The following is a 17,963-nucleotide window of genomic DNA, read 5'->3' as shown; positions in this document are numbered from 1 at the left end:
GAAGGGGGAAGAAATTCTTACATGTTTTTAGTCAATGTAACTGAAATACCTCTTTTTTCATCAAAGGAAGCATATTCCAAACCTATGTAGTATTATGAGTCTTGTTCTATTTTCTGTCCTACTGAAGAACAGAATTTCCCAAGAAGTACAGAAGTACTTCTGGAGGAAAAATAATGTATTTGCAGCCTGTTTGTTTTTGTATTCCCTCTATTCTTCTCTTTTCCTCTGCTTTTTGGTATAATCTCTTGGGTACTCAAGCCTCTTTTATCTTTCTTCCAGTCTCTCATACCATTGTTTATAATAAAATATATAATTTACTGGTTGTCTGCTTACTAGTATACTGAATTTGCAGGTCTGCTACTTACTCAGTTTGGAGCAATCTGATTATTCTTGGTGATTCATACCTTTCATTTGAAAGTAATGGCTAGATATCAGTGATGGAAGCAACTTGTATTCTGAGTGATTCACTAGTCAATCAAAAACATCTCCAAACTTCTGCTGAACAACACACAGCCACTTACAATCATTATTACCTTTATTGATGTAATGTAAGACTAATTATCCACCTATGTATGTTATTATTCTTGTAACAGTCTAAATGACTGAGCCCTAAAGGCCTTGTGGATGTGTCATGTTGCAAATTAAGCTTTCTTAAAACTACTCAGTAGCATCAGGTAGTGTCTTTGTATGCTTTGTTTAAAAAGTGGGTGATGGTGGGGGAAACCTCTTTGTCAAAATGAAAAAGAGCCCTCTGAGATTATCCATCTCATCAAAAGAATCGTGACAGGCTTTAATACCCTTAATATATTCATGCCCACACATTAAAATGTTGTACATTTTTCATAATTATGTTCTGCAGTAACTGCATTTGTGTGAACTCTCAGGAAGAAAATGGAATTAATTAACCACCTGGCTTCACCTCCTGTATGAAAAGTAACAATTCTAGACATCTTTGCATTTGCTGGAGTATGCATTGTTTTAACCCTTCAGTAATTATGTGTAAAAGAGACAATTTTGTTTTTGTGAGAAGGGCAGTGATAACCCAAGGGTTGGATGGTCTTGGTTCTGAGAAGAACTGTCTAGTCCTACGGGATGTGGTGTACTCTCAAAAGTGACTCCACTGGTATAGGTGGTAGTTTTGATGTCTAAATATCTTCAGGTTAAGAAGGTTACTGTATCTTGAATTCCCAGGCTAATCTTGAAGACAAATTAAGCAGAGATCAGTGTACTCTTGTTCTGGAATAAGACACAGTGCTCTTGTGCTGGAATAACAGTATCCACAGTACAGCAGGTCTTATAAAGGTGAATTTTGGAAATATGGTTAAATAAACCATTATTATTTGTTGAAAAGAAAAAAGTTTGTAAAAAGTATATAGTGGTAAAAAGTATATGTGAGCTTGAATAGCATTCTCACCTTAGTCATTTTACCACATTCTGATTAAATAAACTCCCATTTCTAAAGTCTTCTTTTAGACTGACTTTTCAGGCTTCATAGACTGATGCCCTTTATTCAGTGCAAAGTGAGAAGTGGGCTGCATGTGTTTGTGTACCCATTCAGATATGTCTCTGTGATGAGACCTAGCTAAAATTCTTTGCTAAAATAGTAACTCAGTTTTCTGAAAAATGCAGACTGGCCCACACTGGAACCTTTTGCAAAACCCACAGTAAAGTCTGAAGGTGTACTGAGTCCTGTCTAAAGTCTGCTTGCTTTCATAGTAGTTTCTAAGGTTCACATTCACACAAGCTATCTTCACGCCACCATGATTTCCAGATCCTTTTGCAGAGATGGGATGTTGAAAGCCTTGCAAATCCCCATTTTACCACATCTGAAGCTTTGGTAGGTCTTGGGACTTGAGGTCCTTGATCCTGTGAACACGGGTTGCTGAATTAGGCCATGGGTCAGCTCAGCAGAATATCCTGTCTCTGGAGTATCTTGTCTCTGGTAGTGGCCACCAGCTGAGGGTTAGAGAAAGCGTACAGAATTTTTACAAGCATAAAAAAAGTAGTAGAGGCTTCAAATATACATCCTAACAAAGGGCCCAGTTTCCAAGGAGTGGTGTTTTTGGACTTTCAGACCTAATTAATTGCTTCCAAGCTGTTGAGTCAAGCAGCCTTTAGACCCTTTTCCTCATGCATTTCCTAACTCTTACACTCATTGATACTTTTGACTCAGTTCTATTAAAACATTCTGAAACAATTAATAATTCTTCCCTGATGACTCTTCAAAGCTTCTACTTTTCATTCACACAGAATCAGCTTTAAGTAAAATTGCATGAAATAGAGATTCTAACTTTTTTATTAAGCCTGCATTTTAAACATGGTGCACAACTTTTTTTGCCTTATTTTCCCCAGTTTTCTCTGTGTGTGTTAAGTACAAGATGGGCTTTGCAATATGTAACTTATTAGTTTGCTTTTTGTGTTAGAATATGCTGTTGTCATGGCTGTTAGGTGCTGTTGTACTTGTCACTGTTCCCTATGTTAGGGAATTAGTTTCTCTTGTTTAATTGTGTGTGTACTTTTTTTTTTGTGTCTCTCTCACCCACAGTGCCATTACTCCATGAAGAAGGCAGCCTCTTTCCTGGGTATTGGTACAGAGAACGTGTATTTCATCAAAACAGATGAAAGGTAAGAAAGCAAAAGCCATGACTGATCTCTGAGCCTTTTAAAAATGCAGTAGTGCTGTACATAAGTAACCTATTTGAATGTAACTGAAAAAGTTTTAAATCTGTGTCCTTTAGAGGTAAGATGATACCTGAGGAACTGGAGAAACAAGTCCAGCGGGCCAGGAAAGAGGTGAGAGGGGGAGAGAGAGCGTGAAGGAGAGAGGAGTGTATGCAGATTGTGTGCTTGTATCTGAGTGAAAGGAAGGAAAACTAAGAGTGACCAAAATCTTAAAAATAGGGCAGCTAATGTAACAATATCTTTCTTACAGGTGCAATCTGTTTACCACAAACTTGTGGAACAAGCCAAGGCTTATGGGTTCTACATTCTTAGAAGGGAGGAAAATTCCACAGGGTGTTTCCTGCTAATGAAAGTCCCAAGTACAATGCTGCTCTGAAGTATTTAGGGCATTTCTTATAGGATTTCTTTTGCCCTTGATCCTTTTTTAAATGGATGCAGTGTGTTTTCCTAAAACGATTTTTCAGTTAATTACAACAGCTATTGCTCTACTGCCTCTGCAGTGAGCAAGAACTGTAACATGTGGCTTAGTCTCTAAAACTGTCTTACAAGCTTCAAATGATAAATTCTGTCCTTTCTATTAGTTTAGCGAGAGTGCAGAGAGGTGCCTCTTTTCCCCCAGGGACTTTGCCAAGTAGAAAGTCAAAGGCAAGAGTTTGGAAAGGCACTGATGTGTGCATTTGGACAACATTGACACACATTCCCACAATCTGTAAGACAGCCCTTACCTATAGTCAGTATAATTTAATTTAGAGAGCTTGGAGGACTAAATGTGACTTCCAAGAGGATCTTCTTTTGGTTTGGTTAGCTCACCCTATTTCTCACTTCCAATTTGTGCATCAGAGCAGTAGAATTCAGAGCTCAGCCCTTAGTCCATGGTGACTGAATACAAAGCAACTAGTGCAATATCCATGGCATGGACAATATCTTCCATGGAATTCTATCTTGGGAAATCTACCTTTGTGGCTGATAGAAAAGCCAAGGCAGTCCTGTCCTGTCCTGCACTGTCACGGCCACAACAGCTTTCAGTAAGTTCTGTTTTGGCTGCATTTTCTGCAAAGCGCCATCTCTTATTTGAGTTTCATTCTGGATAGCAGAGCTATTGATAATGACCTAGCAAACTCTCTTGCTTGCCTCTTTCTGTGCTTTGCATTTTCTGAGGAAGACAACCTGTACTTTACTCATTTGAGCAAGCTGGGTGGGAAAAGGGACTGAAATAAAATAAAGCAAGAGGAAGCAGGCTTCCAGATAATCAATCCTTTGCTTTTGAATAAACAGTATTCTCTTTCTTGTAACAATACATGTAATGGTCATTTGAAAGAAGTCACCTGGCATTTATAACTATTTTAGAAAGGTCAACCTCAGTATGGTACTCTGCAATTTAAAAACAAATGTTCTATATTAAAATGCTCTGCTTACAGAAAAACATGATTTCACTTGCATTTTAAAGGAAGTTACAGGTGTATTGGAAGGTTTTAATTTCATCAGAGCTTCAGTGTGTCCTTGACAAAGTGCTACTTTAGAGCTTTTACAGAAAGACACTTCAGTGAATTACAGAAAATATTTTAATGACTCTAGACAACAGAGGATGTATTTGGTAGTGATTGAAGCACAAAAATGATCACTGAATATGAATGGCAAGAGTCTTCTCTTTTAAAAGAATTTAGGCAGGAAGATTAGTTTAACTATATTGTCAAGAGTAATAAAAATTTAATTCACTTCTTTGTGGGAAAAGTATAATGGTAGCAATTACTGGAATTTGTAGAGATCTGAGACTTGTTCCTGTATTCAGTTGTGCTACCAATTGGCTGCTTGAAAACCTTTGACTTTACCTTTGATGTAGCTGTGGGACAAAATTTCTGGGAATGCTAACAGAAAATAGATGCATTTGATACATCTTTGCCTCACTTGCAAGTGTTTTGTACTCAAGCTTCAGGCTGATTTGTAAGTTTGATTAACTATTGTGGTAGCTTGCACTCAGAATAAATGACCAAGAAGTGAATTAAAGACTGGTAAGTCTATGTGAATGTATGGGATTAATTTAGGTTAATTCCAATGTTACTTTTCACTGCTTTAGTCGTTTGTAAAGAAAATCTAAAATATAAATAAATCATAATTATGTACCATTCTAACAGTCCTCTACACTGTAAAGAAGTATAAAACTGTCAGAGTGTAAACATGAATCAAGCTTGTCTGTCTCTGTAGATGCTTAAAGTAGCAACAGTTAAAAAATAAAAGAAAAAGAAAGAAAAAAAAATAAATCGGATTTCAGCTGAGTGAAGATACATGGGAGACTTGTGTGGAGTTTGATTTTTCAGCTGATGTCTGTTGTCACTAGAGCTCCATTGAGTTACCTCCACAGACACACATCATCTGAGAGATCTAATTCACTGCAAATGAACCTCAGTGATCCCAGCTTGAACAACTTAGTAACAACTTTAGTGCCTCCTCAGTAAGTGCGTTGTCATTCTGCAGGCCGGATGCTGAACTGTGCAGAGCAGTTCTTCCAGCAAGTGAGACTGCACAGTCGTTGCTGGGCCTGATACCCTCAATTTCATGGAGTTGTTGCCGACTCCATCCATTCTTTCCACTGTTGCAGTTTCTGCTCCTAACTGGACCCGACACATGGATCTGCCAGGGTCTGTGTTAGCTGAAGGGAAGCAAAGATGGAGAGCTGTCAGTGGCTGGCTGTGACACAACCTAACAAAAGTTTTCCTTACCCCACCTGCCTGACCTTAACACTGTCTGAGATTTCCAGCAGTCTCTCTCCTAACATTCATTTACCATCTACAGCCCTTCTTCTTTCCTAGACAGAGGAGTGGGAGCCAGGGAATAGCACCCAGCTGCAGGTCAGGTGTGGGATCAGACAGCAGTGACTCTCCCTGCCATGGCACACACCAGTGTGGCTGCAGGAAAATCACGTTCCCTTGCTGAAGTTTCCTCTTCACCAGGCAGAGAGCAGGGGTGTTGTAGACACCTTTCCTTGCATGGGTAGTCTGCTGGCTCAGCTAATCACTTTATTTTATCAGAATGACAGCATATATGTTAGTGAAATGTGAAAGACTGAGAATTGAAAATCAGTGTGTAAAGAGAAATGTCATAGATCTGGTATGTTTTGATTTTGACAAAACTAGCATCTGTCAAAACAGTCTGAAGCTGCAGAAGTCTGCCCTGGGATGGTGTTAACTAGAAATGGAAAATGCCTTTTTTTTTTTTTTTAATAAAGGAAAAAAAAAAAAGAGATTCAACATTATTAAATGCAGTACCTTCTGCTGGGAAACTAAATTGCAGATTTCCACATCTTTGTCCTACATTCCTAGATCGTTTTATACTTTAGCTCTGCAAGTATCCAAGCAAGAGATGAGCAGTGCGAATTATATTTTTTTTTGTTTTGTTTTGAATCCTATTGCAGGGGTCAGCACCATTTCTTGTCTGTGCTACAGCAGGCACAACTGTGCTGGGAGCATTTGATCCTCTGGATAAAATTGCTGATATCTGTGAAAAGCATGGCCTCTGGCTTCATGTTGATGTGAGTTTGTATACTGCATGGTTTTATTTAGCACGGCTTTTTTATAATTGCTATTTTACTTTGACTGTTGATATTTTTTTTTTAGAAATTGGGGTCTAATAACATTGCTTTCTCCTTGCATAGGGACCAGAAATATGTTCTGATTTGACTCTGTTACATATACTGCAAAGCAGCAAATAACTTGGTTCTGACAAGCCAAAGCCATTTTGTTATTGTCTGGTTATATTTCAAGGTTATATACCTCCTAAAAATTCTTCAAGAGCAATTATATACAAACCCAAGTTTTGATTCTCCCCATGTTCTGTTGGGGAATAGACACATTCGAATTGTGGTATGAGGTTTGTACATGTTAAAATAAAGATATGCTTCTGGCTCAGCTAGTCATTCTATTTCATATTTACAGGTTTGAATGTCCTGTATATGTCCTTACATTTTCCTAAACTGTTCAGAAATTTTTATTTTTAAAAAATTTATATGTAATTTTAGGTTTGCATATTAAAATCCATTCATGAATCTTTTTGGAATAATCCTTTTTTATGTGCCTTTTTATGACTTGAATGAATTAGCTGTAAATGTATTTTTCTAAAGATAGGCCACTTCATATTTTCTAAAATTGCATTATAATTGCAATGCCACAAATCCAGAATGGCTAGATTAAAAGTCATGGAGCAATAAGAGAATCTGGAGCAATATTTGTGGAGATTTCCAAACCTGCTCTAAATTTCTGAAATGTTTGTATAATGTTGGGTATCTAAAGAAAGCTCACGTAGGCAGTGATGCATGTTTCAAATAAATGTCTCACAGACATTAATAAATAAAGTCACTGTACGTGTGAGTCAAAAGAGTTTTCTTATATTCTTGGAGACAAAAATGCAGAATTTAGGCTGAATATTTAAAATGTTTGCCAAGCCTCCTCATGGCTGTGTGCTGCTGAGAAGAATTCATCAGAATTTCCACAGGAGTGCAGCACTCTTGTTACACAGCTCTCTTGTGTGTCTGTGTATAGCTGGTGGCAAGAGGGATGTAGTTGGAGTCTGTGTTGGATCTTAGGTGAGTCAAGTAGATGTGGCTGGAGCCATCTCCAGTGGCTGTAGGAGAACAATGAGTAGTGTCCTTGGAGCTGAACTAAAATATGGTGAGGTAAGCCTGGGTCCTGTTTTGAACCTTAGTGAGCTGTTAGTGTTTTGAAAAGAACTAACTTTATTCTTCCAACTCATCTTAAACTAAGGTAAAATGTCCAGGAATATATCTAAGTTACTTTCTTTTTTGAAATTAGTGTAGTTGTCAGATGTTAATTGTTTCCCAGTAGGAGGACAAATGTCCAGTAATAAATTGGGTTTACAGTCTGGAAGATCAATTGTTCTCTTAAGATGTGATTCATATTATGAGCCTCTCAGTGGTTCTCAGACGTTCTATCAGTATTTTCTCTATCTTTCACACTATATGAAGGGTTGGGTGGGTGGCTGTTTCTCTATTTTTTCATTGAAAGTTTCTAGCTGTATTTATAAGAGAACAGGATATGGGGAAGGATGGAAAGCCTTCCACAGGAGTGACGTCAGGCACACACGTATATACAAGTGTGCTATGGTAAAATGAACAGACTCTGATTCTTAGTGTGGCACTTTTTCTCTCACAGCACCACTAGAAATAGATTTACTGAAATTGCATGTGAGCAGGTGCAGTGAGACTGGGTCTCTACCATTCAGAAAGATTATAAGAAACCCAGAGAAGAGTTGGATTTTTTTTTTTCTTAATCAAGCATATCTCCTATCACTATAGGATGGAATGTAATATTTTTGAAATCTTTGAGAATCTACAGTCTGCTGAGAGGCCTGGCTTCTTGTTGAATGATTTACACATTATTGTGCAGTCTAACAAGTGTGGACTGCTGTTTAGGCCTGCTGTAACTTTGAAGGAAAAAAGGTACCGTACAATCAAAATGAAGCGTAAAGCCCAGGTAAAGTTGTCTAATTTAGGACTTTTCATGCATCATTGATAGGCATCAGGATTATCTACTGTAAGTGCTCTCCCAGGCTGTTACTTAGAGTATCTTATATGAATGTCAGTGGTGTTGTTTCCAGATTTACACTGATTTATCTCGTTTCAGAATATTTTCTGATCCCAAAAATTGATGTGTTTGCCTTAGGGAGACTCTTTTCATTAAATATGAAATGATAAAGCTGTGATTCTTAGGAAGGGCAAAAGGGAGAATGTCAACAGAAATTCAGTAAGCTTCAGGAAGATAAATTTCAATAAAGTCAGAAATAGTAGATAAGCTCTGATATGAAGACAAACCAAAGAGGAAAAAGCAAGTTAAGGAAAATGTTTTAAGAAGATAATACCAGTAGATCCAAACTGCCCTAGCCATCAAGCTGTTCAGTCAAGCCTAAGAGCAGAGGCTATACCACGATTATTTTGTTCACATTACAGCATTCCAGTTGCTTACTGTATATTAACCTCCATCTCTGCTGCCTTTCTTAATAACTTGTTTTGTATCATCAATATGCCCTCCAGCATCTGTATATGTCATGTATTATCTTAACGTAGCTTTAAATGCTATGTATTTCTTTCCTGATGGTCCTGATTTTGACTATTTTTTTTCTCCTACTATTAAGCGAGTAGAGAAAATCAGGCTTGACCTATTAGCCCATGCTTAGGTAATTAGCTTAATCAGGCAGTGCACACTGTGATTCCCATCATTCAGCTGTAAGTGATTTGTTGCCTATGAAACAGCAATTTTCTCATACCTTGTTACCAATTACATTGTGTGGGACAGTCGTGTTTTGACCTACCCTGCCTTGCTCTCAGCTGGATTTGTTTTAAACAAAATGTCATTCTAGTCTGATCAATGTGCTCTCCTTCTATAGTCTTGTGGATGGAGGAGCAGTAGTCAACTTTACTATGTCTGCAATATCTCATCAAAAAGTCAGAGAAACAGGCCAAGCTGTAGCTCTGGTAGTGAGTGAAAACCTGGCTGGAAAACCATTCCCACAGAGTAGTTACCAGTAATTCACTGAAAGGGGAAAAGATTTTGAGCTGGATTCCTCAAAGGTCTGTCCTAGGGTAGAAATTATCTGGTATTTTCTTTAAATAACTTGGATGAAAAAGAATATGCTGACAAATTTGAAAATGACATAAGACTTCTGAAAAAGTCAGTGGGAGGACAGGATTAGAAATCAAAGGGATTTTGACAATTTGGAGAAAAAAGTGGAAAAACTAGGCTACAGTTCAATAAAGATAGCATTCTAAGCTGCAGTACTCAAGTACACAAACACAGGCTGGGGATTGTTGGCTAGATAGCAGATCTTTACTGTACAGCCCAGAACTTTTTCTAGTTTACAGATCAGTGATATTTTAAAATAGAGTTCAATACCTTTCAGAATTGAATGAAGGAAGTATATAAAATAATTCTTTGTTTCTGTTTCACACGCCATCTGCTTTATCTAAATGTTGTCCAAATAAAAAGATGCAGTTCAAGAAGGCCCTACAGGAGAAAGATGAGAAAATGGGAAAGCAGTGTAGATAAACAGGATAGTATCTGGAAATTATGACCAATGAGGAAAGATGGAAAGCACTGATGTTATTTAAACTAGGAAAGACAAATAAACAGAACATATTAGTCTACAGAAGCTTTAAAAGGTGCTGCTGAAAGAAAAGGACTAATCTGCTTCCCTGACCACTGGAGATGTGACAAATGGTAACATTCTTTAGGTCTGACACTTTAAATTAAAATGGTGTTATTCCTGTTAGACACAAATTAAGTGGTTAAGTTGTGCAGCCTCCATTGTTAGAGAGGCCTTTAAAACCAAACAAAGCCAGTGATTCTCAGTCTTCTTAAATGCCTTCTCATTCACGGTGTTTTGTTTTTTGTTTTGGTTGCATTTGTGGTTTGTTGGGTTTTTTTTTCCCATTTATTATTATTTTTGTTGGTTTTTGTCGTTTTTTTTTTTTTTTCCCCCGCCTTGGATCCTTAAGCACTTGCTCTTTGAATTGGGTAAAGAAACATAGATTCACAAATTCGTCTTGTGTTACTTGGCTCTAGGAGAGTAATAGAATTTCTCTCATCTAGATCTCCAGTAGCAGTTTTTTTAAAATAGGCAGAAAGTAGGGCCAATAACTCTGTGGAGGCAGCAATTGCTGGTCTCTCGCTGCATTTAATTTTTCCCTTCAATGCTAATTACAGGTGTAATTTATTTGTGAATTAATAACCTCTAGAAAAGATGTGGTTGAGAGAAATGAGAGGAGTATGGCTAATCTTGTCTTTGGGGGTGACACACTATAGATGACCTCTCAAATGCCTTTCTAGTCTGTTTTTCACAAACAGTGTGAGAATGCCAATTTTTTCAAACATGGAAGTTTTGAGTGCAAATTTTGTAAAAGTTCATTATATTTTAATGGATTGTTTATAAATTCTGAAAATCAGGGAATAATTTAGTGACTGTTTTTATTTTATTGAATCATAGAATGAGAGGAGTAAAATTTATTTCTGAATAGGAAGTTCAGTTTGACTCATCCCATAGCATGGCAAATTTGGACTAGCTGGAGAAAAGAAGTTGCAAGTCATGGTTCTGCAGGATTGCCATGAGTTTGAGGCAAAAATATTTCCTTCCTTAGCTCCCACCTGTAGTTTGTGCAGCAGCCCTTGTCTCAGCAAGGATGTTGAGAGCGTGACAATACTAACATTGTCATGTAAAATATTATGCGATCTATTAATTTGTGGCATTAATGAGATGATTTTTTAAGGCAAGTTAATAACTTTCATCTCCCTTGTGAGCCTTTGCCATCCTGTCTCCCAGAGATAGCAGATCTTGTTCCTAATGTATGGCCTGTGAAGCAAATACTGATGATAAATTAATATCACATATTTTTATTTCAAGGAAAGAAAAAACCAAACAAGCATATATTTTCTATGCTTAGGTAGTTTGCTTGAGTGTATTCTGCCTGCATGAATATTGAAAATAATTTTATATATTTATTTAGCAGTAACTTCTCAAATGCATGGTGTGAAACGTCTAATGTTTGCATGATCTCCTCACCTTCACACTGTGGATAAATGTTGTTTGGGATCTAAAGGTACATAGCACCTGATGATACTTGCAGAATTCATGAAAAATAGTCACATTCCCTGGTTCAGGTTTTCCAGAAATCAAACTTTATTAATAGAAACTTGTTGTCTGGGTTCCTTCTCTAGTCCCTGGAGAGACACATCTGCCAAAGGTGTCACCCAAAGATGGGTGTCTAGTGTAGGTGGAACGAAATAAGGAGTTTCAGTGGAGAGCTCCTCCCTACAGGAGGTCTAAGTGACTCTTAGAGCATATACTTAGTTTTTAGATGAGATGAGGGAGTCTTAAGTCATTTTATGGTCAGTTGTGTTGCTGGTGACAGAAATGCTGCTACTGCCACTGACAGACTTTGCTTTTCATATCTGTGCAAAATCTGACCTTTGCAATTGCCAGAGATTATCACTGTCCACTGTTTCCCCTGTGAAATTCTCAGAAAGGAATGGCCTAGCAGGAGAAAGATGTGCAAAGTGGGGCTTTCTGCTGGCACTGATAGTTTAAGGTTGGGGGAAAGGAAAGAGCTCTATTTGGAATCAGGAATGAGTCTGGTTATGCAAGGACATTTCAGTTCATTGCCCTTGCTTACACAGAAGGGCCACTCTGGTTTGTGGCTCATGAAGTGGCACAGACCACAACCTCATCTATTTCAGGCATAGCCCCAGGCTGCCACTTTTATTTCAGGAGATGAAAATAAAGGCAAAATTTAGCCTTTTAGCCCTGACCATGTAGTAAACAAAGTTTTAGATGAGATAAGACATCTTTTAGAAATTATTAGTTGAAGTATTATCAAAATGACTTTATACAAATATTTTCTTGCCTCCATAAATTTTCCAACAGGCTTCTTGGGGTGGCTCAGCTTTGATATCAAGGAAGCATCGCAGACTTCTTTATGGTATCCAAAGGTAAGTCTGTTTAGTCCATGGGCTCACATACTAGGGATTGAGGTGGAATTTATGTCCTGTTAGCTTCTCTAAGTGTTGCAGTTTTTAAAATAGTTGGAGAGGTTTCTGAACCTGTGGTGGGGATATGTGTGTGGGAAATCTGATTTGTTTGCTTGGATTGTGTTTGGTCATTTTGATTCTTAAGGACTCATGATTATAGATGCAATTTTCACCTCCCTTTCTCCATTTATGATTTTTGCAGGGCTGATTCTGTTGCCTGGAATCCCCATAAAATGCTGTTGGCAGGAATCCAGTGCTGTGCTCTTCTGGTGAAAGACAACTCTGTAAGCCCTCCTGACCTATTTTTTAATTTTAATTTTCCTTTTTCCTTTTTTTTTTTTTAAATTCTAATAGGCTGTCATTGCTGTAATATGAAAGTGGAAATAATTAGAAAACAGCTGAAAGTCAGTTTTACTATGCTGCAGTACAAAGGCTGAATTATATTATTTTGAATTTCACCACTTAATTAATAAAGGGTGAATAAAAGAGCAGGGTGAAAATGATCCAAGTCACTGTACTCACAAGTGGTCAGATTTTGTGGTTGGTGCCCTTGCTAGTTAACTTGTGCACATGATTTGCATTCAGAAGGGAGTATTTTGTCACCTGGCGTGGCACACTCAAACACGGAGCTCACCAAAGCCCTCAGAATAGCTGTCATGCATCGGGACTGCAGCAGCGTCTGTTCCAGGCAGGCAGGGCTCATCTTCACTCCCCGTGTACGGGAGGGAGCACCTCAGTGGGGGAGGGATGGCAGTCACAGCACATGCAGGTAAAGGTGCTGAGCCTTCTCTCCACGCTCCACCAGTTCTTCCTCATCAGCAGGGTGATTTGGACTTCCCAAAAGCCGTGACTAATTTAAAGGTCTAACCAAGAGCACAACAGAGCTCTGATCTCTAGATGACTCTGCAATGTAGCAAAAATCCTTTCTTGTGCCTTTGTGACGTTCTTTTATCTTAAAAAGAACCCACCAAAAAACAGTAAGAGGTTCATTATTTCAAGCTTCATTTAAAAATCGGACCTGCTAAAACCTATGCCAACTGCCCACCATTATGGGTGAGTTTTACCTTATACTCCACAGGTTATAAATGACTGAACATCACGAAGATATTGAGCCCCTAAGGTTTGCATCACTATTCTGTGGCTGTGATTTGTAAATTGCTTTTATAAATCTCTGTCAAAACAACTGATATTTTCTAGTCAGTTGCTAGGGTTAGCTATCCATGTAATTTGTTACTAACTTCAGTTAGTAAGAACTGATGAGGACCAAAGAGCATAGTTGCTAATCAGCACACTCTTGGAGCTGGTTGCTCCAGGTCAGGGGTGAGACATTACAGGACAGCAAGGAGAAGTGTGCCACCTCATTTCTAGATTAGAGCCTGTGGGATTGAAGAGGATTAGATTTCAGGGTTACTATCCATCGTGTTATCTTTATTCCAAGCTGAAAAACAAACAGAATAAAGCTATTGACTAAGATTAATATGGGGTCTTAATTGCAGGCTTGGCAAGATTTCAGTGTTGTATTTTTAACTAATTAGGCTCAGTACATAGATTTCGCCCCAGGTAATGATAAGGCTACTTGGACTGAATAGTGGAAATTTCTCAGGAAGAAAAAGGAAAGAAATGTAGAGGATGGAAATGTTCTAGCTGCTCTAGCCTTTCGAGTCACTTTATGACCACTGTTCCAACTTCAGAGCTCTGGCAGCCTTTTTGTGGTTCCCTTCTGTGCAGTGGAAGTCTGGTAGAGTGATCCTATTCCACTTTTAAACCACAGCAAGGCAATATTGTATTAGAAATACTTGTAAAGCTGAATCTTAGGTCTTTGAGGAGTGAAAACAAGTATTATGGATCACAGCATCAGATCCCATTGTACAGTGAGACATGTTCTGGAACGCAGAAGATTTGTCTGCACTGGGAAGAAAGGTTGTTTTACTCTGTGTCTAATTCCTGGAATATGGGCTCTTACTCATTCAGTGTATGTGCCACTGAAGTCTTTATATGCAAACAGACACACATACAGATTTAAGTACTTTCTTATTAACTAGCTGGAATATAAATCCTGAAGAAAAAAAAATCAAATGCATGTTTAAGACACTTTGACAGAAAAGTGTTGCTTCACTTTGATCCTCTCCATACCGGCACAGGCAGCTGAATCCAGTTTCTCATTAAGAATGCTATTTTTGCACCAGTAAGAGAAGGAAAAAGTACATGTATCGGTTTCTCACTTGGGAGCTTGTTCCACATCTAAAGCACATAAATACCTATGGCTAAGATGAATCACATGTTTATTTGTGAACATAAGTCCTTCACACTGTGGTTAGGATGCATCAGTGGGAACTGGATACTGAGATGTGAGCTGGAAGAGTCTGGCACACATTGTTCTGCTAGTGGATGTTCAAGGAACCTCAGGTAGATTCTGAATTCTGCAAGAAATCAAAGCAGCAAAATGTTAATCATGAATATTAAGTTCCATTTATGAATTACCCTATCTTCCTTTAAAAGACTGATTGAGGAAATTTTGTTAGCCCATCTTCTCATTTGCTTTGAGGTCCATTTGGAAATTGTGGAATACTTCAGAATTAAGCTTAGTTGATTATAAGTGAGCAAATGAATCCCCTTCAGTTTTTCTTTTCCTCTTTCATATTTTCTGTATGAAAGACAATCTTTAGAAGATATCATCACGTTTCAGTTGTACTGGTAATACTGTAATTTCCCATTAACAAAAGTAATAGTTCTTAGTAATAGTAATATTCTTTTTGGTTTGGCTTTTTCTTCTGCCATATTTCTTCAATGGGGTTTAGTAGTGTTAATATATTTAAGGCACTGCAGCTGGCTTGTTAGAATGAAATATTGTAATTAAATACTTTCCTATCCAGATTAAAGAAAATACCTAAAAAAAATTAACTGCAGTAAAATGTTGATAAAAGAGTATCTTCCAGCCTTAGTGAAACAAAATTGGAATATTTCCAGGGAAGGTAGAGATAGAAAAGAGACATATGTGTTTGGCTTGATTAGACGAGAGAAGCAATTTCACCAAAGGGAAAGAAAGATTGGTTAATCCTTTGTGAAAGCTCAGATCAATGACTGTAGTTCTTCAGTGCTTAAAGCACTCAAGAAGTGCTCAGCTATTCCTTTTTCACTCCCATGCCCTGAGTAACTTTCATCACTTCTCCAAGAAGTCTTACTCAGAAAACACTGGTATTGCTGCATCATGAATTGCAGTGATTGTTTAAACACAAAGATGGACCAATAATCTCAAAACATTGGTGAAATCAGTTTGGGTCTTATATATTCTTAAAATACTAGGAATCAGTGTTGGGTTGTACATACTCCCTTAAAACCACAGAGCTACTCCAATTTGTCCTTGCTGTCATCCATATCTGTGTGAATATTATTGACATATAAACAGAGAACTACTGTATATCACCAGTGCCAAATTCTGTGACTCGTGAGAGTGAAGCACTAGTTTAGGTAATTAAGAATCAGTTCTAGGTAATAAGCAGAATTTTTGCTTATTAGTTAAGAAAAAAGTCTCAATGTAGCTAATGAAATCTCATTTTAGTACAGAATATAATTGATTACGGTGATGATGATAGCTGCCCACATGTAATCTCTTCCTCGTAATCAGCAATATCATAGACATATCTACCTCCCAGATTCCCCTCCAGGACAGCTGCAGGAAATTCTCTATTCTCATTGCTTTTGCTTGGGTTTAATACAACTGAGAGCACCTCCTCACCTCTTGAAATGAATTGCTATAGTGTCCTTTCACACTGCACTGCTTTTGACAATTTTCAAGTGTGCTTTTCAAAAGATTGTCACTATTGCCTTAGAAAAGACAAATCAGGGGGAGGCTTGTCTTGGGGAAAAATATATTTTATTAATGAAATGGAAATTCACTTTTAACTAGCAATGGAAATGGAAAGAGATCAGAAGACTTGCTGTAGGTAAGTCTGTTCAATGAGAAAAATACGTTGAATTATGAAACTGGAGCTCTTGCTTTCAGTATCAATATTTTTTCATCAATTTGCCAATAATTAGAATACACAAAAACTATATGTAGACTTCATCAAAATCAAAAGCTCTTTGAAACTACACAGTGGACTGGGGCTTCTATGAAAATAATATTTCTATTTTCTAAACTTAAACAGACTGACTATAAGGCTGAGAATTTGCATTAAAAAAGGTAGAAAGCTAAAAGATGCTGAAGAAAGAAATTCAAAGTTGTCCAGTTCTAATGAAACTCTTGCAATTCTTCCGAGCAGATGTAGCAGCTCAGTTACTGTGTGGAAAACTGTTGAGATCTTCTTGGGACTGAGAATGCTGATTGAGAAAGCATATTTCTTTTCTTTTTCTTTCTTTCTTTTTTTTTTTATTCTGCTTTTTCATTGTGTGACTAGGAAAATTGAGATTGACTTTTTTAGTCCTCCATTCCCTTTCTTTTCCCTTCTCTTTCTCCTCCACCACTCTTCTGGAATATTTCTCTCTTTGTCACAAAGGATGATTTTTGTTTCTTTTCCTCTCTGATCTAGTGACATGCAGGAGGATGTCATTGTACTTGCCTCTGGAGACTGATAGTGTCAATATCTTCAGCAGTTCTTAGTAAGATAAGTAGGTGGTAAAGGATCATCAAGCCAACATGTATTGTTAGCTTCAGATGCACCAGGAGACCAGGACAGTACCTGCCATTTTTTAAAAAATTTTTTTTTTAATTTTTTTTAAAATGAGCTACATTACCAACAATACAGGCTAACTCAGGGCCATCAAACTATTTGTTGCCTTTTCACTCTAGAGCATTTTTAAAAAGCTATGTAATTCTGCAACTGTCCTGTGATCTTAAGTGAACTTCTCAGTCTTGTGTAATATTGCCAAGTGCATTTAGGTTTCTTGTGACAAACAGTGGTTACTGTTTATCGGATGACAGGCATGAGGGGAGCTACTGTTCTCTGATATCCTCATTGTGCAGCTGCATTGCATTCTGATAGGGCAGAAGGTAGTTCCACATTGATCAACCCTGCTGTACACTTGCTGCAGATACATCGTTCAACATTTTAAGTCAGTAAGAGACAAAGCAATTAGCTTAAATTTGTGGATGTTGTTGCCGTTTTGCTTGGTTTTTTCCCCTCTTTTTTTAAGCACCATGTCTAGTGAACTTGTAATTCTCCTGAAGTAAAGGTATAAAGGTCTAAATAGAATAGAGCACAATGTCTTGACAGAATGACTCCTGTTTCTGTTGTGCAGCTGCTAGCCAGAGAAAAAAAAGCTGTAAAAAACCTCAGAAGTATAGATGACTCAGTGCTTGACTATTCTGTCGTTTCTAATGTCATCTTCTTGCCTTTCTTTATTTGAGAAAATTGGAAAGTAGGTGTTAGAATCTTATATGCTGCAAAACACTGCATCCATCATTGGCTTTCCAGCTGTGGCTACCCTGTGCTGCAGCTGCACATTATCACTATGCAAAGAGAGAGCAGACACCAGCCCTTTTTTCCCCCCAAGCTGTCATATAAACTGTCTTTTCACAAGGATGAACATGCTGCTCCTGTGACTAAACAGTTCAGACCAAATTTGCTGTACTTTTATCACACAAATATTACAATGGGACTGTCAAACCATTACAGAAATTGTGGAGAAACCTTGGTGGTATTCCTTTTGTCCTCTATAAATAGGCATATATGTGGGATTTTTTATTTGCTTTGCTTTTTTGGAGAGAATTGAAAATCTAGGAGAGATGCAGAGTTACTCTGTGCCGCGTTTTTT

General features: G+C 37.7%; 1 protein-coding gene across 3 annotated transcripts in view; it reads left to right on the top strand.

Annotated features, from left to right (window-relative positions):
• The window catches only part of GADL1 (GAD like acidic amino acid decarboxylase 1), a 113,571-nt gene that overhangs the window by 52,038 nt on the left and 43,570 nt on the right, over positions 1 to 17,963 (top strand). For all 3 annotated transcript variants that reach the window (XM_088164455.1, XM_014884074.2, XM_088164453.1), the window contains 5 exons: positions 2,546 to 2,625; positions 2,739 to 2,793; positions 6,092 to 6,208; positions 12,106 to 12,170; positions 12,412 to 12,493. In XM_088164455.1, the coding sequence (XP_088020581.1) occupies positions 2,546 to 2,625; positions 2,739 to 2,793; positions 6,092 to 6,208; positions 12,106 to 12,170; positions 12,412 to 12,493 (399 nt within the window). The remainder of the gene's footprint in view (positions 1 to 2,545; positions 2,626 to 2,738; positions 2,794 to 6,091; positions 6,209 to 12,105; positions 12,171 to 12,411; positions 12,494 to 17,963) is intronic.

This window comes from Sturnus vulgaris, chromosome 1, assembly GCF_052056855.1.
Source record: "Sturnus vulgaris isolate bStuVul1 chromosome 1, bStuVul1.hap1, whole genome shotgun sequence".
Classification (NCBI taxonomy): Eukaryota; Metazoa; Chordata; class Aves; order Passeriformes; family Sturnidae; genus Sturnus; species Sturnus vulgaris.
Note: the sequence above shows the minus strand (reverse complement) of the source record. Positions and strands in the feature narration are given on the sequence as shown.